The sequence below is a fragment of the Carettochelys insculpta genome, chromosome 2 (assembly GCF_033958435.1).
Source record: "Carettochelys insculpta isolate YL-2023 chromosome 2, ASM3395843v1, whole genome shotgun sequence".
NCBI classification, from domain to species: Eukaryota; Metazoa; Chordata; order Testudines; family Carettochelyidae; genus Carettochelys; species Carettochelys insculpta.
The window spans coordinates 63,012,611-63,040,354 of record NC_134138.1 but is presented as its reverse complement, the minus strand read 5'-3'; the positions used below and the strand labels follow the sequence as shown (position 1 = coordinate 63,040,354).

At 45.8% G+C, this 27,744-nt stretch overlaps 1 protein-coding gene across 1 annotated transcript; it reads right to left on the bottom strand.

Annotated features, from left to right (window-relative positions):
- Positions 1–91: 91 nt before the first annotated feature.
- SBSPON (somatomedin B and thrombospondin type 1 domain containing) lies at positions 92–27,744 on the bottom strand. The gene is made up of 5 exons (XM_074987079.1): positions 27,366–27,744; positions 16,383–16,577; positions 3,878–3,968; positions 2,885–3,061; positions 92–465 (listed from the first exon to the last, which is right to left on the bottom strand). Exons 1-5 carry the CDS (start codon positions 27,595–27,597, stop codon positions 348–350), a joined length of 813 nt encoding a protein of 270 aa, XP_074843180.1. The 5' UTR covers positions 27,598–27,744; the 3' UTR covers positions 92–347.

Genomic DNA, 27,744 nt, shown 5'->3' with positions numbered 1-27,744 from the left:
GAACATATTAGCTTGTTTACTGTGGGACAGGTCCACACTTCTGATAGTGATGGATACCTTGAAAGTGATGGAAAGTAACAAACTACTCATGTGGGAGACACTGTCATTTTAATTACAAAAAGAAGAAAATAGTGCATAATGTATTCAATAGTAGAAAGACTCATCTTGATATCTGTACAGGGCAGGCGTACATTCAGCCAGAAGGGCTCCCAAAGTCTTGTCTTTAAAAACAATGATTAAGGTTTGGAAAGCAAGCACAGTAGAAAAGTATAGTTTTTGTTAGCTTCACAGAGCATTACACTGATTTTAAAGGTGTTTGTGGATATTCTTAAGTCCCATTTCCAACTTCATGTAAAAATAAAACTATGCACAACAGGACAGGAACATTGTTTCACTTGCTGAACTTTCTTCCATGTTCCTTGGCACCGATGATTACCAACAGCTTGCCACTGTAGAACTTTATTTCTGAAATGTAACAGTAAATTATTTTTCTTTTTTTATAAATAGATGAATGTGGGTTTTCAAATACTTTTTTGACCTATAAATTTAAATTTTACAACAGTGCTTGATTGGATGTTTTAATAAATAATACAGAGATCAGACTTGATTAAAAATGTTGTGTTTCAAAGGCTAGATAAATTAATCTTATTCCTTATAGTGCCGCAGAGAGAAAGCCGTGTTAGTCTGTAATCTATCAAAAACAAAAAATCAGTCATGTAGCATTTTAAAGACGAGCAATAATTTATCAAGGGATGAGCTTTTGTGGGACATACCCCCTTCTTCAGAGCTACAGCCCTACCAGAACAGACTCAATATATAAAGCACAGAGGTCTAAAAATTGTTATCAAGGTTGACAAATCAGAAAAACTGCTATCATTGTTGCCAAATTATATAGAAAAGCAAGAGAAGGAGGGCGAGGGGTGGGGAAGTAAGCATTAGATCAAACATCAAAGTACAGTATGTAAAAGAGGTCTTGTAATGGGTCAGGTAGTTGCTGTCCCTGTTCAAACCACGTGTTAATGTGTCAAATTTGAATATAAGTGTTAGTTCCAAAAATTCCCTCTGGTTGTTAAAGTCTCTCTTCTGTGGAACACAAACTCTCAGGTCTTTAACAGAATGGCCCGCTCCATTAAAGTGCTGGCTGACAGGTTTGTGTATTTGGAGATTTTTTAATGTCTGCTCTGGGTCCATTCATTCTTTTGCAAAGCGTGTTTGCAGTCTGTCCCATATACAAAGTATGTGGGCATTGTTAGCACATGATGGCATATATGACGTTAGTTGAGGAACAGGAGACTGTGCCAATGATTCTGTAATTAACATGATTAGGTCCAGTGATGGTATCTCCAGAATAGATATGTTGGCAACAGGGCTTGTTGCACGGAAAAGTTCCAGGACTAGTATTGTTGTATAGCCTGTAGTTGCTAGTGACAATCCTCATAACCTTGGGAGGTTGTCTATAGGAGAGAACAGGCCTGTCACCTAGGGCCTTCTGGAGGGTGGCATCATGATTTAGGATAGGTTGTAGATCTTTAATGATGCGTTGCAGTGGTTTGAGTTGCGGCCTGTAGGTAATAACGAGTGATGTTCTTTGGTTTTTTTGGGCCTATCTAGGAGTAGTCGACTTCTCATCACCTAATAAATTATTTTGTTAGTCTTTAAAGTGCTACATGAATGCTTTTTTGGTTTTATTCCTTACAATGTAAGTTCTCTGGAGCAGGACCTTTTGCTGGACAATGCCCTCATTCTCATTAGGATGTTTGGATATGACTTAGAACACATATTATTATATAACAGGGCATGAAAATTATGAGAATACAATGTTGAATCAAAATCTGTTCAAAATAGTTGATGATTTTAATCACTGTTCAATTGACCGCACTGGGGGTATGGAGTTTGATGGAGTAAAGTGCTAAGCTGCAACTGCTGGAGTTTTGGACCAAATTTGCCTTGTAACACTGCTACTTCAAAAAAAATGGTGGAGCTGCAGTATCTTGTTCAGTACACAAGCTGCCCCATTCCTCCTCCTTATAATACAACTAGAAGTTTTAAAGCCACTACACTTCGCTGCATGACACTGGAAATATGAATGTACAAATAAAATGAGATGTTTAAAATTCTAATATGCACTTGCTAAATCACCTTGAGCTTGGTCCCAAGAGCTACTGTAAATAAAGCATCAAGTTCTATCAGACAGCTTAACTTAATACATTTCAACATGGAAAAAGGCTTCCTTCTAGGCCAGGGCAAAATGGGGACACCATCTCAGCTACAGCAGCTGGCCAATGTGACATGCATCTGACAAAGCAGGTCTTTACCCATGGAAGCTTATGCTACCAAAAAATTTGTGAATCTATGAAGTACCACGACTTCTCGTTGTTTTTGAGCTATTTTAGTTCAGCTTTTACATTTATATTTCACTTCTCTAGCAGCTGCCTAAACCCTGAGGCTATGTCCAGACTGCAGGCTTCTGTCAACACCACTTCTGTTGGCAGAAGTTTTGTCAACAGAGCACTTCTCCAGACTGCAGATCTGTTGGCAGAGACCTACTGGTCAGGAGCATTCTTTTGGCATCCCTATACACCTCATTCCACAAGAAGGAAGGGATGTCTTGACAGTTTTTTTCTGAGCATTTGGCCCCACAGGGACAGGCCAGATGTTGGAAAAGCCTCTCCTGACAGAACTGTTGGCAAAAGATACACAAATTGCACAATGTATTTGTGTATCTTTTGCCAACAGTTCTCTGCAATCTAGCCTAAGTGTTCTTAAATTCTCTCCTGAGATCCAGATGAATAGAAGTTAAGTGAAATCAGAGCTCAGTGTTGTATGTTAGAACTTCTATACCAGCATTCAGACACCAAAAATTGAAATAGCTTCCATCCCTTACCCATCAGCACCCAGGCCATCTCCAGAACAACGATGGTTGCCAGTATTCATAGCTGGAGGCTGGCAACCTACACATACAGTATACCCCTCTCGCAGATATTGCATCCAGCGGGCGTAAGGTCGATTCTCCATGGTACAATGGTGAGAGAGAGATTCAATTTTAAATTCCACACAATAGCTGCATGGGAGGGGGGGGGGGGGAAAAAGAGTACCACTTTAACTGGCTTCAGAATTAATGATTAAAACTTTGTTAGATGCTAGGATATGAATCACTTTCATGCCATATCCAGGCGTCTTACAAAAAGCATTAGTGATACAGAACTTAAACATCTCTTTCCTGTGAGTCATTGGCTTGAACAGTGGCTAAGTTACACACCCTTTCAGCCACATCCAAACTATGGACCTTGCTTCTGACATTCTGTATGTGTTTGGGCTCTGCAGCCAGGTTCTTAAATTAGGAAAAAACCACTATTAGGATGCAATCTCCCTCTTTGCAATCTTTTAACAGTAAAAGATAAAACTCAGTGTATGACTGTTTTCAGAATGCCTAATGATTGCAGCAGTCCTCGGAGAACAGTAGAATAGAGTATTAGAGACAACAGTAGAGCTGAGTACATAAAAATTGCAAGCTACATAGGTGTACAGATTCTCCCTACAGCCCTAACAGAGCAGGCTGGGAACATTCAGCCAATTTTGTTTATGTAGCGGTCTAAATATAACATCTTGGGCTCTCATAGTTACAGGATTTACTTGACGTTGCATTAGCTTTATTTATTGATTTTGAAAATAGTCTAATTTTCCATGATCTCCATAAATGTCTAATTCAGGATAGCTTGCAAATAAAATAGTGACCTGGGCTGACACAAAAATGCAGCACAGTTATTTAGAACTGTGTGCTGCCCTTAAATTAGTCCATTTCAAATTAAAATTCTCTGCGTACATAAATAGTTTTTCTACTTAACAAGTTGACCCAAATGTACACGTGATAAATTACCCAGCTTCCTCTGTATCTGAAGACCACAGCGGAGAGACAGCCCGTCTTTTTCTTTCCTTACTGTATTGAGAGGTAGTTATGAAAGCAGGAACTGAGGAAGGGAAATAGAATAAGAACACAAACTTAATGAAACAAAGTAGACATCTAATTTATATTTTACTTAAAGTATCTATTTTGTGTTTATGAGAGAAATAATATCTCACGAAAGATGTCAGAGATGGATGTCAGCAGTTTATAGAAAAAACTTACAGCCTAAGCAAACTTCTCTAGTCAACTGTACCAATGTCCTTCCATTCTAGAATGAGGAATGAGTGCAGTCTAGTCTCTAAGATAGAATGGGAAATACCTGGGTCAGATTGTAAACTCCAGTTTGTAAGTTCCATTTTCTATTAGACCTCCATATTGCATGCTAACTGCCTTAGAAAGTGGTGGCGACTGACCTACACTACAGAACTACTTTGGTATAACTTTGTCACTTTGGTATAACTGTGTCTTCTTCTTCGAGTGGTCCCCGTGGGTGCTCCACAGTAGGTGTCGGGCTCGCCCCAGCACCGCAGCTTGGAAATTCTTCAGCAGTCTCCGTCGGGTCGCGCATGCGCCGATGTGCGTCGGCTCTTTGCGCGCTTACGGTCACATGCGCGATCTGGTCCCCGCCAGTTCCTTCTCAACCGCCAACGGCTGCAGACGGAATCCTCTCCGGCTCCAACGCCCGAGACAGATAAACTCATTTTACTCGTGTTAATAGTTATAATAATAATAATAGTTAGCAGTTATATAGTTATTATAGTATTAGTTTACCATGTTTATAGTTGGTTTTAGAAGTACAAGACTGTTTTAAGGATTGGAGCGGCTGCCTCCGGGCGGGCCCGCTAGTTTTGTCAAGCCTTCAAAGGCCAACAGTTGCTATTGTTTGGCAAACAGACTGTTAAGTGTGCTGTTAGCATTTAAGGACTCAGAGTTAAATTCTAACAATGTCGTTCCCCAGTTTTAAGAAGTGCGAATCTTGCCGGGAGGCCATGCCTGCTTTGGATGGCCACAGCAAATGCATCCGGTGCCTAGGGGAGACCCACGTTCCCCAGAAGTGCTCCCATTGCTCTAAATTAATGAATAGAGCTAGGACAGATAGAGAGATGAGGCTAAAAATGCTGCTCTTTGACAAAGCACTTCAACCTGCCTCATCAGAGAAGCCCCATAAGGAGGGCTCTTCAGGATTGCACAAGAGGAAGGCTGCCTCTTTGACCTCCTCTGTGCAGAAGAAGAGAAAAGCTTCTCCAGCTCGATCCCTCCCGTTACCTCTGGGAGCAGGACGAGCAAAACAAAGGGCCCGGGCACACTGGCTTCTTCTGCTGAGAAAGCTGCGACGCGTGCACCCGCGCAGGGGCCCACAGTTCTTAAGGAAACGGCACCGAGGGCCATGCAGGCACCAAACAGACCGGCACCAGCTACTGCGGCACCGAAAGTTTCGGCTCCAACGGCACCGGAGCAACACTCGGCACGAAGCCCTACGGAGCCGAGCGAAGCACCCCGAGCGGCACCGGGAACGACGGCACCGGGGGCAGCGGAAACTAGCACGGCACCCGCTACGGTGCTGAGCCCTCCGGCACCGATCAGACCACCAGTGATGCCTGAAAGAGCAAAAGCTAAAGCAAAGACCCGGCACCGCAGTCCCTCCCCTGAGGTAATTGCGCTGCCATTATCGCCGCGATCCCCACCAGAGGTTCGACGAGCAGCAACACCTTCAGCCTGCCACAGACGTCCATCTCCCTTTCTCCAAAGTCCATCTCATGAAGTTGCACGCTTCTCACCATCATCTAGCAGAGACCCCTATGAGTATTCTCACAGAGGCTCCCCCCATACGTCGGTGTAATCTCAACAGTCACGGCATTCCCTGCATCACCCTTACATCTATGGGTCCTGGTCCAGGTCCCCATCACCGGGGCCCTGACCCTGTTGCTATGACCGCCACCATTATACGGGACATCAACATAGGAGGTCTGCATCTCATCATAGATCTCTGTCAACAACTCCTCAACGCCACAGTGCACAGCTTCCACCTGGGGGAACACCTGCAAGTTTCCCAATCAGAGGCTGGATCAAAAGATTTTGAGCCTCGCCTCGAAGCTTCAAAAGGGCAACCATATGAATACAGCCAGGATCCCGAGGAACTGGAGGAGATATACCACAGTGATGCCTCCTCATCCTCTCCAGACGAAGCGGTGGTTCCTGGGGACATTTCCCCCCAGATGACCTAAAACAATTCCAGGAGCTGTTCAAAAGGGTAGCTCAATCTCAGGACATTCAGGTGGCGGAAGTGCAGGAAAAGCACCACAAGCTTCTTAAAAACCTCAGGCCCCCGTCCTCTTCTAAAATAGCTATCCCACTGGACGATGCAATTATGGAGGCAGCCACTAACATATGGCAAACTCCGGCCTCCACTCCTCCTACCAACAAAAGGGCAGACAAAAAGTACTTCATCCCTGCTAAAGGTATGGAATTTTTATTTAGTCATCCACAGCCAAATTCGCTAGTGGTCGAATCCTCTCAACATAGATCCAAAACGTCCCAGTATAAATCTGGGGGACTGGACAAGGATATAAAGAAACTGGATCTCCTCGGTAGAAAGGCCTACTCATCATCTACCCTGTTGCTTCGCATGGCTAACTATGCTGCGCATTTGTCAAACCACAATTTCAACAACTACTACAAACTTTACCGCCCTCATGGACTTCCTCCCGGAGGATAAGAAGCCGATCCTTAAGGCAATTGTACAGGAAGGTTACGCAGCTTCTCGAGCAGGTGTCCAGATTGCATTAGATGTAGCGGACACAGCGGCTCGTGCCGTAGCCACTGCGGTTGTAATACGCAGGGAGTCATGGCTCCACACCTCCGGCATTCCCAAGGAACTACAACTAAAGATAGCAGACCTTCCCTTTGGCAAAGTGAAATTATTTGCCGAATCGACCGACTCAGTCTTACACTGTAGTAAGGACTCCAGAGCAACACTTCGGACTTTGGGGATGTACACCCCACCATACAGAAGGAAAAAGTTTTATCCTCAACAACGCCGTTATGGTTACCAACCGCAACGTACCCACTTTCAACGGGGGTACGATCAGGGACGTCATCAACAGCCACATTACAAGGCCCCTAGACGTCGACCTCAACAAGGCAACGCCTCCTCAGGGCAAAATATAAGAAAGCAGGTTTGACGGGTATGTCAAGGGTCGCGAAACCAAGACCATCTCTCAGTGCCAATCTCAGTACATGTTCCACCACCAACTCAAGCCATTCTACCCACAATGGAAAAGCATCACTTCGGACAAGTGGGTATTGGAGATTGTAAACACGGGATACACGATTCCCTTCCAATCATTACCTCCACCAAATCCTCCCACCGCACCCCTTCTCAGAGACCCCTCTCACCTACCGGAACTAAGGTGGGAGGTGGACCACCTCCCATTCATAGGGGCGGTGGAGAGAGTATCGGAGCAATTTCAAGGCAAAGGTTTCTACTCCAGATACTTCCTGACAGAGAAGAAGACAGGAGGGTGGAGACCCATTTTGGATCTACGGGCACTCAACCAATATCTGCACAAACAGCGCTTCAAGATGACTACGATGGCTTCAATAATCACGGCACTAGACAACGGAGATTGGTTTGCAGCCCTTGACTTACAGGATGCGTATTTTCATATCACAATTCATCCAGCACACAGGCGCTTCCTCCGGTTTATTGTCGGCACAGATCATTTTCAGTACAGAGTCCTTCCATTCGGCCTCTCTTCAGCGCCCAGAGTCTTCACCAGGACCCTAGCGGTCATGTCAGCATACCTGCACAGACAGGGCGTTTTCATCTTCCCGTACCTGGACGATTGCCTGCTAAAGGGAGCTTCCCAGGCAGAGGTATTACGGATGATACACATTACCACAAACACATTTACCTCACTGGGCCTCATCATCAACTTCTCAAAGTCAAAGACCGACCCCACGCAAAATATAGAATTTATAGGGGCTCGGATAGACTCTTGTCATGTCAAGGGTATTTTTGCCCGATGCCCGTTTTCGCGCCATCGAGTCTCTAGTACAACTAATAACATACAGCCCCACTGTCTCAGTCCTAACGTGCTTACGACTACTGGGGCATATAGCGACCACCACGTTTGTGGTACAAAACGCCAGGCTGCACATGCGAGGATTGCAGTATTGGTTGGCAACCGTATACAAACCATCAATCCATACCGTTCACAAGATGGTGTCACTCATAACGGAGGCACGAAGGTCACTAACATGGTGGGCAGACCCCAAGAATCTACTAACGGGTGCCCTTCTGCCAACCACAAATTACTGTTTTCATTACAACAGATGCCTCCCATACGGGATGGGGGGCACACATGGACAACAAAACCACTCAAGGTTTATGGTCCCCCGCAGAGAAGACACTGCATATAAACATATTAGAACTCAGGGCAGTGTTCAATGCGTGCAGGCATTTTCGGAATTATCTGCACGGAAAAATAATTGGCGTAAATACCGACAACACCACCACCATGTTTTATATAAACCGACGGGGAGGCCAGGTCTCGTACACTCTGTGCGGAGGCAGTCCGACTGTGGAACTGGTGCATTGCCAACAATATAACCATAAAAGCTGTATACTTACCGGGTGTCCACAACGTAAAGGCGGACCAACTCAGCAGACACTTTGCGCCCACACACGAGTGGCAGATCCGTTCAGACCTGCTTCACCCAGTGTTCCGCAGATGGGGTTTTCCCCAAATCGACTTGTTTGCCACTCGCGACAACAAGAAATGTCCCCGATACTGCTCCAGAGCGGGCATGGGACAGGGGTCTTTGCGGGACGCCTTCATGATCCCATGGAAGGGCCCTCTACTTTATGCGTTCCCTCCCACAACACTCATACACAAGGTCTTGGAGAAAGCCAAAAGGGAGAGAGCACGCATGATACTCAGTCTCAACCTGGGATCGGCAACAATGGTTCCCATTGCTTCTACGCATGGCACAGCATCGGCCATTTCCCCTACCAACAGTGCTGGACATTCTCACAGGCTCGGGGGTCAATACTGCACCCGCAAAGACTTCGGCTACAAGCATGGTTAATCCATGGCTCCAACCCTAGAGACTACATGCTCAGAGGGAGTGCAAGTCCTGGAATGTAGTCGGAGGACTTCCGCCAGAAAGACTTATCAACACACATGGTCGCGTTTTTCCAATTGGTGCTCTTCCAAGCAACTGACATCTCGGGACGCCACTATACCTATGATTCTGGACTACCTGCTACAACTCAAACAAAAGGGACACTCTCTATCCTCTATAAAGGTTCACCTGGCGGCTATATCATCTTTTCGACTTGAAGAGGATGGATCAACCATATTTGCCCATCCTGTTGTCTCACGCTTCCTAAAGGGGTTGGTAAATCTGTACCCCCCTCAGAAACCAATACCGCCATCATGGAGTTTAGACGTAGTTCTACACACGCTCTTGGGACCGCCCTTTGAACCATTGGCTACGGTCCCCCTTCAACTACTTACCATTAAAACGACCTTCCTCCTGGTAATCACGTCAGCTCGCAGAGCGAGCAAGCTCGCAGCCATAATGTCCACACCACCCTGCACGATATTCTCAAAGGAGGCGGTGGTCTTACGTTTGCACCCAGCCTTCGTTCCAAAGGTCTCTTCAGATTTTCATATCAATGAACCAATAGTATTGCCCTCGTTCTATCCTAAGCCTCACAACTCAAGCGAAGAGGCACGGTTGCACTTACTGGACGTAAGAAGGGCACCGGCCTTCTACATCGATAGAACTAAGCCTTTCCGGAAAACGGACAGACTCCTGGTGTCCATTGCATCCAGGTCAAAAGGGGAAGCACTATCCTTGCAGAGGATTTCAAATCACATTGTGTCATGCATAAGACTGTGTTACGAGCTTCGCAAGACTCCTCTGCCAGTTCCACCCAGGGCCCACTCCACTAGGGCAATGGCAGCGTCGATGGCCTTCTTCAAGGGAATCGCACTGACAGACATCTGCAGAGCGGCGACGTGGTCTTCCTATGACACCTTCGCCAAGCACTACGCCATGCACAGGATGCTTGATGAGGATACACGCCTGTCGACAGCAGTCCTTTCAAGGGCAAGCTGCGCATAAATCAGGTATCCACCTCCTTTTTCGGGGGCGGTGGGGGTTACTGCTGGGTAGTCACCTACTGTGGAGCACTTACAGGGACCACTCGAAGAAGAAAGAGAAGTTACTCACCTGTGTAGTAACGATGGTTCTTCGAGATGTGTCCCCGTGGGTGCTCCACTACCCACCCGTTCCTCCCCACTTCGGAGCTCTGTTTGTGTTTTTCAGAGACGTCCGGAGCGGTTGATCAGGAACTGGCGGGGACCAGATCGCGCACGTGACCGTAAGCGCGCGAAGAGCCGACGCGCATCGGCACATGCGCGACCCGACGGAGACTGCTGAAGAATTTCCAAGCTGTGGCGCCAGGGCGAGCCCGACACCTACTGTGGAGCACCCACGGGGACACATCTCGAAGAACCATCGTTACTACACAGGTGAGTAACTTCTCTTTCACTTCCACAAAGATCGACCTGGTAAAGGTCAATCCTCCCGAGTTCAATTTTGTGTGTGTGGTAAAGACACATGAAATCAATCTCTCTGGGATTGGCAATCAACCCATGTACTCCTCGTAAAGGAGATCAATGGGAGAAATGCTCCCATTGACCTTTCTTAGTGAAGACAATCAAATAAGTTGATTTCCAATACGTTAATTCTAGCTGTGCAGCTAACCAAGCCATAGTCCTACTAATAAAAGCACCTGTGCAGAAAGCACTATGCCAGCTGGAGAGCCTTTTACAGTGATGTAGCTGCCGCTTCTGAGGGAGCTGAATTAGTTACACCTACAAGAGAGCTCTCTCCTGTAGATACATAGCATCTTCATTAAAGTGCTACGGCACTGCAGCTGCCCTGATGCAGTCTAAGTGAAGACCGACCAACATTATGAAGCATTCCAGTCAGCTATCTGCACAGGGAAAGTGCCTGACACATCACGGAAAGTCAGTCTCTGAAAAGCCATTCAAACAACAACCTAGGACCAGTGAGCATCTCTCAACTTTTGACCCATCCTCATGGTCTGAAACAAACAAACTTTCCACAAAGAAACCTGGAGAGGGAAAGGGACAAAGCTGCCGGTCACCCCCTGGCGAAAAGAAAAGCGTCTACATTTGGGCTTGTCCATATTTGAAATGCTGCAGCAAGTGAGTCTGGACACTCCCTACAGCCATGGCTGGGCTTCTCCTGTTGGCATATTTAATCCACTTCCCTCACAGAATTACACTGACCCGAATGCTACCTGTACTAGGAGTTAGATCTGTTTAACTACATTTGTCAACAGTATGTATTTTTTACACACATAAGCAACGTAAGTGAATTGATGTAGAATGTGGATCAGGCCCCAGTTTCAGAGGTAATTGTTGTCTGAGCATGTAGTGACAATCACCATATGCAAGTAATTTTAGTTCAGAAGAGGTGAGATTTCAGGACTTTTATTTTAGAAAGTTCTATACTTGCTAGTGCTTTTTAAAAGGACAGTGACTATGGTTAACCAATGCCAAAAAGGGATTTTAGGCATACTGCCTCCTCTTTGGTCAGTGATCTGCCCTCTGGCAGTAATCTTGGAGGAGAGGTGTGGCATTATATTCCATGTTATCTATGAAAATATGCTTATGAATGACATAACTGTGATATACTTTAAGTAAGATAACTCATGCATTATTGGAAAGGTTATGATTTACTGACTATGATATTCCTATTTGTATGCATGTATCACTTTTGTGCCTGAAGTTAGGAATACTGATTAATGCATTTGTATTTCAAGTATGCTACTTTGGGTGACACCCACTGCTAACATGTCTGGTACTACAATGGAAAAGCCAGACAGGGCTGATGGTCCTTCAGTGAGGACAATGGACTGTGGAAAAAACTTGGCCTTGTGAACACTCCACACTGTCACTGACTCTTGGACGCTGTGATGCTCCAGACTCCTAACTCCTAACAGTAACTTCCACCTTGGACTGCTTAACTGTTGCACTGGGAGGTGGGGGAATCAAACAAAGGATTCCCACCTTATGGAAATCCTATACTAGGCAGGGAAGGAAAACAAGAAAGGCCTTTCTTTGCTTTCCTCCAATACACCAGCCAAAGGGATACTTGAAAATACCTGGAAACCAAAGGACTCAAACTGGGCAGTGGCCAGGGAGAGGGACTGCTAGACCCAGGCTAGAAGGATACTATAGCCTATGAAGCATTCTACCTAAAACGGCATCTTGGGTGAGGAATTGTTATTTGTAACCAGTTTCTTTAGTGAATCTAATTTAGTGTGCATGCTTTGTATTTTCTTAATGTGCTCTGTTTTGTTTTCCATCTCTTTAACCAATTAAAATACCCCATATGTAGTTAATAAATGTATCCCTTGTTTATAATTCAGTTTATGTAATTTCTGTAACACTTGCTTTCACATTGTCTCCAAAAGGGTTAAACTAGAAGTCAGTATCCACAGCTAGATGGAATTCTGGGGGAGTGTGTGAGAACAGCTGAGAGCTTGGGTGTTTGAGTCTAACATTTTCCAACATTCCCAGTAGCTAAACGGGGACAGTCCTGCCCCTGGTGAAGGTGATGTCTGGTGCTGCCCTTGAGGAATAGGAGGTCCTAGTGGAGAGTAGAAAAGCAAGATTATTTGCTGCTGTGGAGTGGGTGCAGTCTGAGTCTGGCTGGGTCGATTCCCAATTCCAGTTATTGCGACCTGGTCTCTGGTACAGAGAGATGCACTGCTGTACACACTTGACCTGGATGAGGGAACAATTGAGACAAATTTGAGCGAGGCACCGTGGGACTAGTGACTGGACTGTGAAGTTCCACGTTGCAAAGAAGGGCTCCAACGAGGTCAGCCTGGGAGTACATCACAGAGATGCAGAACAATGAGTAGATCTAACCCAGACCCTGGGGGGGCTTGAGCATTTAATCTTGCAGCTGGATCCACTTATAACAAACTGATGACCATCCAAAAGGGACGGTGGGCCAAAATGTAACAGTCTCCCTGCCCATTCAGTTCTAGCTATTAAATTGCCAATTGTACCAACTGCAAATGGAACTTTTTGTTTTTGGTGATGGTGATATTTACACCTATTAGAAAGTGGACTGACGTTGTTTGGTTTCATATAAGCCACTAAATTGGCATCTGATACTATACAAACCATATGTGCACACCAATTACCCACATGGCTAAGCACCCAATTTGTTGCACTAACAAATGCACATTCATTTTCATGGTACAAAGGACAGGAAAATACTTTGATAAAATGCTTCAAATCTTATTCAAAGACAACAAAAAGAAAGGAGCTTCACTTCCTTTGTATTTTCAGGTCTACCTCAAAGGCCTTCATTTGCTTTTGACTCTACTCTGTTCTTTGCCGTTAGTATGGCTGAATGAGTATATAGTTGTTTTCATCTGTTCACAAGGTAGGGGTAGTCAATGCACATGCAGAACTTCTGTATCTTGCTCCTCCCAGTCCTACATGCAGGTTGCTTTGCCCATTTGCTTTCCTGCCATACTGCAAGCAGCTACTGTTTGGGTGTGTCTGCTAAGATGCCACCTTCTTCAATGAGGCTCCAGTACTCCACAAAAAAGGAATACGAAAGAAATGTCCTTCCAGAAAGAAACAAGTGAAGAGGGCTTAAAATGTCATTGTATCCTCTCTGCCCCTGCAACCTTTTTGTCAGCAGGCTTTTGCTGCACCATTTTCCCATCCCCACTCAAACACAGAATCCTTGCATGTATGTAACAGCCAGGCCTAAAGCACAGGGGCTATGTCTATATTGAGCTGTGCTGCCAGCAGCGTGAGGTAAAGGAGGGCTCTCAGAAATGCAAATGACTGCTCATTTGCATAGTCACACAGCTAATTTGCATACTCCCACAGGATCATCCTGCTGGTAGAGGCTGCTGTTGTCAGAAAATGTACTGTGTAGATGTGGTCCTGTTGGGGAAAACCCCCTTTGTCGGCAGCCCCTTCTACCTGGAAAATATCAGGGATAAGGGGCTGCCGACACAGGCTATTTTTGCCGACAGGACCATGTCTACACAGGGCATTTTCTGATGACAGCAGCCTCTGCTGGCAGGGTGATCCCTTGGGAATATGCAAATGAGTGGCCATTTGCATTTTCGAGAGCCCTTCTTTGCATCACGCTGCTGGCAGCATGGCTCTGTGTAGACATAGCCAGGGTGCATACTTCTGGAGAAGGCTTGCATTCCAGCAGCCCCCTATGGATTATAGATGCCAGCGGGTCAGGTCCCAAAGGACATTTAGGAGGAACAGGACTTAGAAAAGACTACTAAATACAAGGTAGTGGGATGCTCTGTGTTTAGGGCTATCCTAACCCTTCTATCCTCATGACCGCTCCTTCATCTGGGAGCAAAATAAATGGGGATTCTGCTGCCTCCTTTGCAAAGAATCTTTTCACCTCATAGCTAAGCAAAAATACTCTTCTTTAGTAAGGGACCTCCTTACTGCACCATTGTTGTCCTAGACACAAGAAAAGCCTTATCCTTTGTTTTCCCTTCCTGCAGAACCTCCCAAAGACAATGAGCTAGATTTGGATCTGGATCATCCAACTGTCTCTCTCATTGTTAGAATATCCTCAGAAGATCACTTGAGAGGAATAGGGTTACATGGTCACCCACGTAACAAAAACTGTGTGGTCTCCAATGGAGCAGCAAGACCCTATTTTCTTCATAGGGCACCTTCTCAGATGTGATTCTGCTTACCTCCCTCTCTGCTGGAAGGACAGTGGAAATAAAGGTAGCACTCTTAATTCAACACCTGTCCCAAACACAAGCATTGCAGGCTGACCACTGACTTCCAGAAACTGTGGCTGTCCCACCTGAAGGTGGATTTATTGGTGGCTTCCCTTGCTAAACCTTTTGTGATCCCATGGATAAGTAAGTAGAACTGTTGTTTAGCAAATCTTCATGGGGATGGTACTCTGACTGCTGCTACAATGTACGCTTCTTACTCCTCTATCATGGCAATCCCCATGGCTTATGTAGATCTGAGGCAACAAAGCTGTTTGCTTCAAGCTGCCCTTTATGATATGTAGGAACCCCTTGATGTACCTCATAATGGTGAAATGCCCTCAATATGGATCAAACTTCCACTTTTCCTTTGGAGCCAACTTTTTGGGTGCTTCTGCACTGGCTCAAGGAACTCTCTAGATCTGTCTCTGGGACAGGGATATTTCCTCCAAAGATTCTCTCTTCCCTTTCAGGGTTGTTGAATACTGCCCTAAAAAGGTCCTGGAATATCCAATAAAGAGTGCCTCTTTTGTCTCTCTCCTGGTGCAAATGTAACACATTGTAATATGGGGTTAAAAACTATCAAGTCACTTAAGTCATGTAAGTGAAGGGAGTACATAGTTATGTGTTTTATTAACTCCTTGTAAACACTTCGAATAATAATATACCCTCTGTAATTGAGGTGAGGTGCATTCACATTATACAGTAAACCCCTGCTATGTGCGATTTCAACTTGCTTTGTAATGCGAGTTAAGCACAAGTGGAAATCCTGGGGTTCCCGGGGCTGGGGGTTGGTGGGAGCGCAGCTCCTCCATCAGCTCCCAGCTAGGGGAAGCTGGGGAGAAGCCGGAGCAGCATGTCTGTCTGTCTGCCTGGCTTCCTCTAGCTGGAGGAGCTGGGGGACAGGCAGCTGCGGTGGTGCAGCTTCTCCCCGGCTTCCCCAGCTGGGAGAAGCTGCGCCACTCCTGGCTCCCAGAGGGGCGGGGAGCTGGGAACCAGGCGGCAGCTGGGCTCCTAGCGCCCCTGGGCTTGTGGGAGCCAGGAGACTGACCAGCACTGGTGCACTGGTCAGTTTCCTGACTCCCACAAGCCCAGGGAAGCCAGGCTGCCACCTGGTTCCCAGCTGCCCCCTTATTCCCGACTGCTCCCTCGACTTGCGTGAAATTTGACTTATGCAAGGGTATGCAGGAGCACAACCCTCACATAACTAGGGGGTCTACTGTACACTTTTTTTTTCCATTTTTATTGGGGAAAATGCTGCAAGATGTTAGGAGCCTTTTGTGAAATCCTGGGAAGCAGTCCCAACCACCACTGAAATCCAAACCTGGCTCCAAATGTGTAAGTAAATATTTGTCAGAAAGAACAAACAGCTATGATATAACATGAAATAAAGTTTTAAAAGGGAGGTCTGAGAGCCTAAAGAAGTGTCTGTGAAACTCCAAAGCGTGGCCCGATCCACCAACGGAAGATGGTCCAGTAAGAGATATTACCACACCCACATTGTATCTCAAAGTTTTAAAGTGCATTTGTACTATGTAGACTATAACTGCAATTTACTGTCATCAGTGCTTGGGTTGGGGAGAATCTACTATTAAGTGGTGACAAAACACATCAAGCAATTAAAATAAAGAGTGAGCATACCGTGTTCATGTCCACAGTCCTTCCCCTGGTAAGTCAGGTATTCCAGGCAGCCCGACCTCTCTTCAAGTGGGGGGCAAGGTTCCCCACCATTTTTAGGTTCCTGCTTCACATAGCGCCTACGCATTCGCAAATTAGGCTTACACTGCTCTGCACAGCCACTCCAGTGACTCCACTCCCCAACAATACACGGAAGAGCTACAAAGCAATATTTCAGTGTTACTATCAGTCAGCGTCCTCTAACAACTTTAGTATTAAGGCCCTCTGGGGATGGATGCCCCTTTAGGCTACATCTACACAGCAGTGTTACTCTGAAACTAGTTATTCCGAAATAACACGGCTACACATTTCAAAATAGCACCCACATAGTGCCTATTTCGAATTAGTGACATTGGATGCCATCATCGCTTATTTCAAAATAGAGCTATTTCGGGTCTTAACAGCACCTATTTCGAAATATGTATTTTGAAACAGGTGTTATTCCTCCTGCAATGAGGTTTACAGAATTCAAAATAATGTACCTGCTATTTCGAATTTATTTCAAAATAGCATATGCGTAGTGTAGATGCTCGTTATTTCTAAATAACTTATCTCAAAATAACTTTGCTGCGTGGCCATAACCTGACTGAGCAGTTTAATCTTAAGCTTTCCTTTAGGGAAGATTATTCCAGAATTGCCCACTTCAGGGTTTCTTCCGTGTTTTCTGAATCATCTGGTGATGGCCATGCTGGAGACAGGATGCAGGTTTAGAAGGACCCGTGGTCTGATTTAGTATGCCAATTCCTGTGTTCCTAATTTTGGTTTAAAAGGAGGAGAGAAATAAACCTTAAAACAGGCTATGTCTACACTTCTGGGAAGACTGACGCACTGGCAATCTATTGCACTTAGTGGGACCGTGTTAAATTGAACGATCAAGGTCCCACCATCAACCCCAGTACTCCTTGCAGTTGCAAAGAGTAAGAGAAATTGGCAGGACAGTTTCTCCCATCAACCTCCAGCTGTCGGTATGGCAGCAAGAATCACTTTAAGATATGTCAACTCTAGCTATGCAGTTCTCCTAGCTGAAGTTGTGCATCTTAAATTGATTTCATCCCCTAGTGTACACCTGGCCCCAGCAGAGTTGGGGGTATCTGCCTTTCACCCTCCTCCCTTGGAGTTTCCGGTTTCCCTTTAGAACCATTTGTAGACTTCTGTAGGATTTTCCTTTTTTTTTCCACATGAATTTGCTGCTGGTAACTTCTTGCCAAAGTTGTTAGAAATTCTCTGTCCACTTCTTTTCCTTTTGTTTATGTTATATGGTCCCTGTTTGCTGTGATTGATACTAAGTCAAATTGCCTTGTAGTAACACTTTCCATCTTGATTCACTTCACAATATTGTGTAAGAATATACATCATTGAGATTCACTTTTAATCATTCCCAAAGAACACAGTTGAAATTTCTCTAACCTTTTAGACCAATGTGCCCAGATTCTACTGTTACTCCAGATTTAGATCACGTTGGCAGTGTCTACACTAGCCCCAAACTTCGAAATGGCCACGCAAATGGCCATTTCGAAGTTTACTAATGAAGCGCTGAAATGCATATTCAGTGCTTCATTAGCATGCGGGCGGCCGCAGCGCTTCGAAATTGACGCGGCTCGCCGCCGCGTGGCTCATCCCGACAGGGCTCCTTTTCGAAAGAACCCTGCCTATTTCGAAGTCCCCTTATTCCCATGATGGCCCATTTGTATGGCCATTTCGAAGTTTGGGGCTAGTGTAGATGTAGCCAATAAGGCCCATGGCTTCCGTGCTGTTACTCTAATATAACTTTGAGCAAGATATGACTGGAATTTATTTTAACTTCCGTATACTTTGGCTACCCCGTCTCTGCCTTCATGACCTTTGCCTTTTCACAATTAGGTGACAATTCACAAGATGATACACAAAATTACAAATTTGGCCCCAGCACTAGTATATTTTGCACAAAGTTAACCCTGGTATCGTTTCTCATTCTTATTATCATCAAGCACTATGATGGAGCCAACACAGTCCCTAGAAGTTGTTCCTCTGCATTTCAAATAACCCTAACAAAATACACTCCTTGACATCATGCTTTGTATCTTTGGGTTTTGTAAGGGAAATGGTCTGCTGTGTCAGTCACATTTTCAGTGAGTGAGAGAGAGAGGAGGAACTCTAGGCAAGCACCATTCTTTAGTGGGGGGAGATATGTACGGAAGCAAGCACAGGCCTGGCCTACATTTAAAATATAGGTTGACCTAACTATGGTGCCAAGTAATGTAAAAAATTCGCACCCGTGAATGTTATAGTTATGCTGACCTAACCCCTGGTGTAAACAAAGGCTGGTCAATGGAAGAATGCATCTGGTGACCTAGCTGCCACTACTCAAGCAGCTGGAGTTTCTACACTGATGGATAACACACTTCTGACAGCGTAGTCTGTGCCTCCATGATAGAATTATGCCAGCCTAGCTATGGAACTGTAGCTTTACCACCATTGTCCCCACAATGTAGACATGGCCACAGAGTAGTGTTCTTAATCTTCTGCTGTAGCCATTGTCTCTGGTCAAAAATGATGATTCTTGGAAGCAACAAAGTGAAGCAGCCTAAGACAATAAAAACACATGTAAACCAAAGCTGTATGAATTCCGGTGTTATGAATTTCTTTTTACTCAAAAATGCCTCTGGGTCCTCCCAGACTGCAGTCAAGGCTACAGCACTTTGCTGTGATATTGCAAATCTCAATTTTACAAGCTTTGGATGCCACGTAAGGTGTTTAAACATCAGACTTTACCCATAATAATTGTTAGTATGCTGTGTTTCCGTAGCATCTTCCATCCAGTCATATCAACGGTGCACAAATTTAGTAATGCACTGCAAGGCAATGAGTGCCTAAGTGCCTCCCCAAATACCTCAAATGATTCTAGCTTGGATATGATTGCAATACTTGATTCCATTTTTTAGGTAAAATTTTATATATGGTGCTTAATTTCTTTATCACTTTCATATACTAACTTGTATGTGGTGTTCTTTGCATGGAAATCTCATTCATACTGAAAGGCTCCTACAAAGTCTATGGCTGCATCTACACTAGCTTCCAACTTCAAAGGGAGCATGGTAAGTAGGGAGTCGGGAGATTATTAATGAAGTGCTGCGTTGTCATTATTACATTTTACAGAAAGGAAGACAGAGGCACACAGTATTAAACTGACACACATGTAACATAGTTAATGGCAGAATCAAGAAAACAACTAGTTTTATTGAGTCTCATTCTGGTGATCATCCCCAAGATGAATTCTAAGATTCCCTTGAGTCATACCAAGGCTTAACTGACTCAATGTGACCAGAATTCATAAATAAAAGTGAGGTTTCTAGTTAAAAGTACAAAACCTCACATCTCTCAAAGCTGTCTCTTCACAATCTATGGAACTTGTTAGTTGAAATATTGAGTCTGACAGTATAACATGAATTAACATTTTTGGCCACAGTGTGACACATTAAGAATGCAAATATCAGTTATCATGCACATACTCATGAATGCCTTGTGGGACATACTTGGAGGTGTTCGCATAGCTCCACTTCAAACCTTTCCAAAAGCAGCTTTTTGGGGGGAAAGAGACATTGTTTTGAAAACAGATTTTAATTCAGAAGCAAATTTATTTTTCAAAGCAATTCCACCAGAATTTTAGGAATACCATTCAATAAACAGAACATATGCCATGTTTTCACGTGTACTCTCTGGTCTAGCGACATTCCTCCTCTGGCAGGATCAGGGATGTTCCTAGACCAGAGAGCCGGGCAGGAGGGTAAGAGTGAGCCAGTGTCCCTGGTAGCCCCATAAGAGGCATTTGAGCAGGCAGAAGCCTGCATCCCCCAGCCTATCCAAGAAGAGCTGGAGCTGCATTCTGGGCAGCCCCTGGAGCTGGCTTTCCCCATCAGCCCCATGGGATTGACACCAGCTTCTCCTGGCAGCCCCATGGAGATGGGGCTGTGTCCCGGCAGACCCGCAGGGCCGGAGCTGGAGCCAGCTTCCCCCAACAGCTCCACAAGGCCAGATCAGGGGCTGGGACCGAGAACAGCTGCATGAAGCCAGAACTGGCTTCTCCAGCAGCCCCATGGGGATGTGGGCAGTTGCACAGGGCTGGAGCCGCATCCCCAGCAGCCTTGCCTGGCCAGAGCTGGAGTGGGTGTCCTCCAACACCCCTAACAGCATGAACTCATTGGCAATTTCAACTGAAGAAAAAAGGAAAACACTGTTCACTTAGCTAAGACTTGTATTATACAGAATTCTTCTGACATCTGCTAGAACATGTAGCCCGAGTATAGACTTGCCTTGCACACTTCTTATGCAGCCTTATGTATGTATTGGCTCGATCAGGCAGCCCTCTCCATAAGGCCTCAAATTGATCACTTGAGAAAAAACCTTTCACCATGACAGTGAATTAGAAGACAGAATTAAGGTGATACACTAACCAGCTTTCAAATGTTCAAAGATGCCTTCAGAATTTCTCTGGAATAGATTAGCTATATCTAATTCTCCAAAACCACCTCTTTATCTGAAGTGCTTCCTTCTCTGGTTGCATCCACTAAGGATTACATCCTTTTTGCATCTCTCCTCCATATTAATCATAAGCTTTTTTCTGCTCTGCATTTTCTCTTTACCTTTGGATTTCTCAGTAAAATTTTGACAAAACAACTGCTCTGACTCATTTTATTTCTAAAACCATGGACAACAGATCAGAAAAGACATCCCTCATGGATACAGATACTCTGCAAGATGCCTGGAAGAAAAGTTTGAACAGCCTGTTCCCCAGAGTTCAGGAGCAGGCAATGGGTACATTATCCCCAGGTAAGAAACTGCTTAATAAAAAGGTATTTGCTTAGTCTGCCTTTTAACAACCACCTTACATTAGACAAACCCACACTAGCACGACACACTAGCATAAGAGTTCAATCTTCCATAGCCTCATCTCCCAGAGTTAGATTCTGAAAAACTATGCCTATGTGGTCTGCTGCATATCTACTGGTTAAATTGTCACAATGTCTTTAAATTCATAGGTCTTTAACATCTGTTTTTGAGATGATTATGTACATTGCAAGAGATGGTCAGGGGATAATGGGCTTTTAGCTGATGCAAATATCTTCTGTGACTGAGTGCAGAAATGCAGGCCTAAATCTCTGCTCTCTGATAACTTACACAATACCACTTCTTTATATGATCCCTTGGGACCAAGCTTGCGCCTCCTACCCACAGAAGTGGTCCCATAGAGTCAAATTTGCCCCAATTCAAGTGACATCCACCCCAGCCCCCCAAACCCAACTTCTCTCCCAAGCCTCACTCACCCTGCAACCCTCCAGCACCCCTACAAACTTAGCTCCTCCCCCAAGCCCCAGTCATCCAGCAGCCCCCTGGCACCCCCAAGCCCCACTCACCCTGCAGCCCCCAACACCCCTACAAACCCAGCTCCTCCCCCAAGTCCCACTCATCCAACAACCCCCTGGCACCCCCAAACCCAGCTTCTCCCCCAAGCCCCACTCACCTGGACACCCCCCAACATCTCCACAAACCCAGTTTCTTCCCCAAGCCCCATTCACCCAGCTGCCCCATGATACCCCTACCAATCCAGCTGGTGAGTTCCTGGGCTGGGTGGGGGGGTGCGCCATAAGTGCCCACAGCAGCTGTGGCAGGGTCATCTCAGGGGGCGCAGTTAGCCGGATGGACAGCTCCATCCGAGCTGAATGTGGCTCTTTACGAGCCATTTGTAGCTCGTTATGCTACCAGCAGATGCTGCAGCTGCTGAAGGGACAAAGGCAGCCACTAGATGTTTCCTCCCAAAATGTCAAATACCAACATCAGTTGTCTGGTGCTGCTATTTACTCAATAAAATTTTACATCTGAACCTCCCTAATCTGGATGTCCCTGATCTAGGAACACCTGTGGTTTGGATCCTGGCAGGGGAAGGAGAAAGCATCTCCTCCCCACTGGGAGAACAGCAGCAGAGCAAAGCACTTGTCTTGATGTTTTTCCCCCACCACTCTGAGGGGTGATGCAGAAACATATGTGCTCCCAGGTACGTGCCACACCTTCATCCCCTCCCTCCCAGACCCTGTATGTACTGCTGTCTACGTTACATGTGAAATAAAAAAAAAAATCAGTACTTTGCAAAATGTTTTTACTTTCACCTTCAAAACAAAAAATATATATGAACACCCATGGTCTAGAATATCCCATAATCCAGGATGGCTGACTTCCCCAGGTTCCTTGATTAAAGATGTTCAAGGGCAGTATGGCGTAACTGAAATACCAGCATAGAAATTATTACAAAAGGTAATGGTGAGCATGTAGGAATTATGGTTTCTTATTGATATGGAAATCTCTTAAGTTGGTTAAAGTTTTAATTTTGTCCATATGTCATTTTTCAGATATTAGTCATAATTTGCTTTGCATTATTCATCTTTAAGAGATAGCTGTTCAATATGGTGTTTGAGGAATGAAATATACATTATGTTACAGATATAGAGCCCTGTGTCTCAGATGCACTTTGAATTATTTTGAAATGTAGTTCTCATTCCAGCAGTGCTTAATTTAAGCTCTCTATCTTCCCCTCCCACCTACGCTTTTCCTTCAGTGTACACCACATGTTCTGGATCGTTATTTTGCCCATCCTTTCCAATTAAATTTTAAGCTGTGGGGAAGTTTTACTGCTTAATTTATATTAATCTTCTTCCAGCACCACTTTTCATACACCACTATATAATCACAGGTGTCAGACTGTACTTCCACTTCAGTCTCCGTTCCTGTTTTATGTTGACATCTTAAAAAGTTTGTTAACAACATTTATGAGGTTATTAATGACTATAAAAATACCCAGAAGTATTTGTTCCATTCTGTGCTCCTTTGCTGAAGAAAGTCATAAAGCTTACTTAAAAAATATGTCGCAATGCATGAGCTCTGACCTAAATCTATCAGTTATGTTATCATTGCTAATGCAGACAGATACTCAAGACATTTATTCAATCACAGAAACATTTCAATGGGAAGAACTGGGAAGGTGGAGAGTGAAATGTACTAGTCTCTTCATTGTATCCTTCCATCTGTCTTTCATAAGGCCCAATCGTTGCCTTTTGTGCTCTCCAATAACCACCTGCTTTTCCTGGGGTTCTATGGGCACCCATCCACCAAAGTTGGGCAGTTTTAACATGCTAGCAGAGAATACCCATCAACCAACATTGGCTACTTTTTTGGGTATCCCTAATAGGAGGTCGAAGGTAGCCTATGACACTGTGTGAACACTCTGCACTTCACTAAGCTAATTCCCCCCGCAGCAACTCCAAAGTGCTGGGGGGAGAATTTGCTTAGTGAAGTGCAAAGTGTTCACACAGTATCATAGGCTACCTTCAAAATCTTGAGGAGTAAAGTGACTTTGAAATTGCCCCAGCACTTTGAAGTACCGGCGGGTGCGCCGCAGCTAGACATGTGCCGGTACTTGAGTTGCCACGGGGAGGAATTTGCTTAATGAAGTGCTGCCTCTGAACAGCAGCACTTCATTAGTAAACTCCCTCGCCCCAATTACCATCCTTCCTTCAAAGGAAGGTGGCAGTGTAGACACAGCCACAGAGTACCAGACATGCTACAATGCCTGATACAACAGGCCTTCACACTTGACTTGGCAGCTTTAGAATGACCTTTCTTTCACTGATTGTTGGCCTGCCTTTGATGTTATTTCAGAGGAGTGCTTTTGTATGTCCTTAATATATTTGTTAATTACACAGATTTGAAAATGGTACATCTATAATTCCCAAAGTACTTAGTCCAAAAGAATCAGAATTTTGCAATACTAACGAAGACAGAATGACAAAATGCTACAGCTGAAAACTTAGATGTTGGGTTGGATGGCAAAAGAGTTAGAGCATGATAGGAATGTCCTCCAAATTGCCTCTACCCCCTTCCTCATCTGAAAGCATTCCAACTTCGGATTGCTTTCACCTTTTGTGCATCCATACAAAGGGATACTCAAGATATTTCAAAATATTTTTCTTGATTCTAATGCCATTTTTGGATGGTTTCCAAACATCTCAAAAGCATCCTGTTGATACTGTCTATTGTAACTCAGTGTTTCTAAATATATGTGTGCATGCATAACTAATAAAGCACGGGTACATTTACTGATTTGCAATGTCTTTGTAGCCCTAGACTGTTGAGGATGACACAGATTTCCACTGGAATATTACTTGGACTTTTTAAAAGTAAAATACAGTACACTGGGCTGGAGATACAGAGTATTTCTGAGCACTTACACTGAAAAGATGAGCTCAGTTAAACCAGTTTTAAAGTTGCAATTTTTGGCTTTGATGGAGGAGTTTGTAGTTATCTGCCTTCTTCAAAAGGAGAAGACTTGTTGATGCTCCTGGGTATTTAGCTCCTGAGTTCACTAAGAGTTGCAGGCAAACAGCAACTCTCAAGATCAAGACATTTTGTTATCTTAATTTTTCTTCTTAGCCATCTTAATTTTTCTTCTCTCTTTAGGATTTCACAGACACATGTACTCCAAGTACAACGTTTTCCTCTGCTAGTTTCCCGGGATGCTTTCAGTAAACGGGATCATCCCATATCACATTCCTGGTAAATTTCTCCCTGAAGACCTCAAACTGAAGCTCATAACATCTTCAAACTATTTACATGGAAGCTTTTCAGTGATTCTCTTTAACTTTGTAATGATCAAGCTGCCTTCTCCTATTTGGGTCTCTTCAGTCACAGCTGTTTTACTTTAGGCCCAGACTGCCCCAAAAGAGGGAAAATCCCTCATGTTAGGCATTCTGGAGCAATCATTCAATCCAAATCATTTCTTTGAAAAGGGACTCAATGACTTAGAAGATTTGGTCTACTATAGACTTTGTATGAGACCTTATGTAACTCACTCACTTCCTGTGCTTCAGTTTTCCAGCCATAAAATGGAGATTACAGTAGACCCTCGAGTTATGGGAGGGTTCTGTTCAGCACACTCTTGCGTAACCCATATTTTGCATAAGTGGGGGTCTGGCTTTCTCCCTGGCAGAATGCACCCGATGCGGATGGGGCGGGTTAAGCCTGGCGGTGGACTGGGGCCATGCGAGGTGAGGTGGGGGACAAGCCTGGGGTGCGTTAGCGCTGGAGGAGGGTGAAGGGTGGAGTTGAGCTAGAGCTGTGCATGGGAGTAGTGAGCCAGAGCCCTCTTGGGTAGTGAGCCGTGCCACAGGGTGTTGAACTGCAGCTGTGTGCAGTATGGGGAGGGGCTGAATGGAACTGGGGCCAGGCACGAATGGTTTGAACCAGAGCCAAGCATGGGGGGTTTAAACCGGTGGGGGGATGCCACACGTGAGGGGTGGTGAGCCAGAGCCAGGTGTGGGGGCAAGCCAGAGCCACGCACAGGTGTGAGCCAGCAGGGGGGTTGAGCTGGAGTTGTGTCTGAGGGGTGGTGAGCTAGAGCCACAGGCTGGAGTGGCAGGTGAGCAGGAGCTATGCGTGGGTGGTGAGTGGAGCTGGCAAGGGTGGGGCTGAGCCAGGGTCGTGCAGAGCTGAGGGGTGTGAGTTAAGCACAGCTGGAAATCATGCATTTCCAGGGTTTACCGTAGGAATAAGGGGTCAGCCACATAACAGTGAGGTCACATACTCAGACACCTTACTGTACTCTGCCTTCCTCACAGTGGTGTTCAGGGGCCAAATACATTACACATATTGTAAGGCACTCACCTACAAGATGATGTGTGTACTCTAAGTAACTACGCATCATTCATCAGCCCAAAACAACATACTGGAGCAAATTTCTCTCTGGTGTAAATCCATTAGCTTTGTGGGTTTACATCAGGAGCAAATTTAGATTATCAATTAAAATAAGTTCCATAGCATTTTAAGGGGTACATAAAAGTGGGCATGAAAAGGCACAGCAACTACTCTTGAGCCAGAAACTGGAAACAATCCCACGCTGTGTGGAGAGATAGAGGAAAAAAGATTCTTCAGTCTCAGCTTAATGCAGTGCCTCGCCATTTGCTCTTACTGTGTTCTGCCTTTTTAAGGTAAAGTCAGCGCCTCTGTCACATCATTTTACACCACATTTACAAATACATACAAACAAAAAAAAAATCAGGTGCAATATCAACTGTGTAAGCTACCGCGATGCAACCAGTAATGTTCTTATTACCCTACCGTCATTCTTATGCTATCTAATATCCTAAATCGTCTCAGAGGGGGAGCCGAGTTATACTGCAGTCTCACAAAAAACAAGCAGTCCTGTAGCACCTCAAAGATGAACACATGTACGTTTCAGGTAATGACTTTTCATGGGTCTTGCCGAATACAGGAATTTGTTACTCTTTAAGGTGCTACAGGCCTGCCTGTTTCATACCCTCCTAAACAAGCCCAGGGAAGCAGCGCCCGTCCTGCACCGCACTTAGCAAGCGAATGGAAGTTAGTTTCTCGAGCTGCCCCCACCCGCCGGTAAGAAACCAACTGCTCCCGCTTAGTCACTTCCAGCTTCTCCTCCTGGGGGAGCGCAGGAGGGAAAGCGGCTTACTCCACTTGCGCGGTGAGCGCGTTTCCTCCCGGGGGGGGGGGCCCATTTCTCATCCCTGCCAGTGGAGTAAGCCAGTTTTCTCATCTCATCTCATCTCAGCCCCCCCCCATGTAATTCAGACCGATGGAAACGGCCGTTAGGTTGGTATGAAAACCCCCCTTGGGCAGGTGTAAGACGGTAAGACCGGTGGGGGGGGGGGGAAGCCCTCAGCGGTCGGGACATGAGTGTGAACCCGCGGTCACAAAACCGCTCACGCACTGCAACGCCCTAATGAGCTGGAGGGGCCTGAGCCCCGGCAGCCCATCGTGCCGCGCCCGCCTTAGGGATTTCATCCCCTCCCCCGCTTTGCTCGACAGGTGCCCGCGGGCCGGGCGGGGGGGGGGCGCTGTACGCCCTCTGGGGCACGAGGCGCTGACAGCAGTTGAGCCCGCCTGACCTACCTGGGCACGCGCGCGCGTAGTCATAGCAACAGTCCCCCGCGCGCCGGCAGGCTTCGTCACAGAAGCAGGTGCCGTAGCCCCGGTCCTGCCTCCAGCCAGTGCTGGCGCACGTCGCGTCCCGGCCGGGGCAGCATCTTCCCGCCTCAGCGCAGCCGGCCTCAGCGCGGGGCCAGAGGCGGCCGGGCCCCAGCAGCGCCACGCACAGCACGCTGGCGAGGGCTCCGCCGCGCATCGCCGCCCGCGCCGCCGCAGGGAAGAGTTCCCCCGCTCCGGCCGAGCCGAGCCGAGCCGCCTCCCGCCTAGGCCGCCTGCGGCAGCATCGCAGCGCTGAGGCCCCGCCCGGCTCCAGGGCGCGCGGCGGGCGGCTCCGGCACGGAAC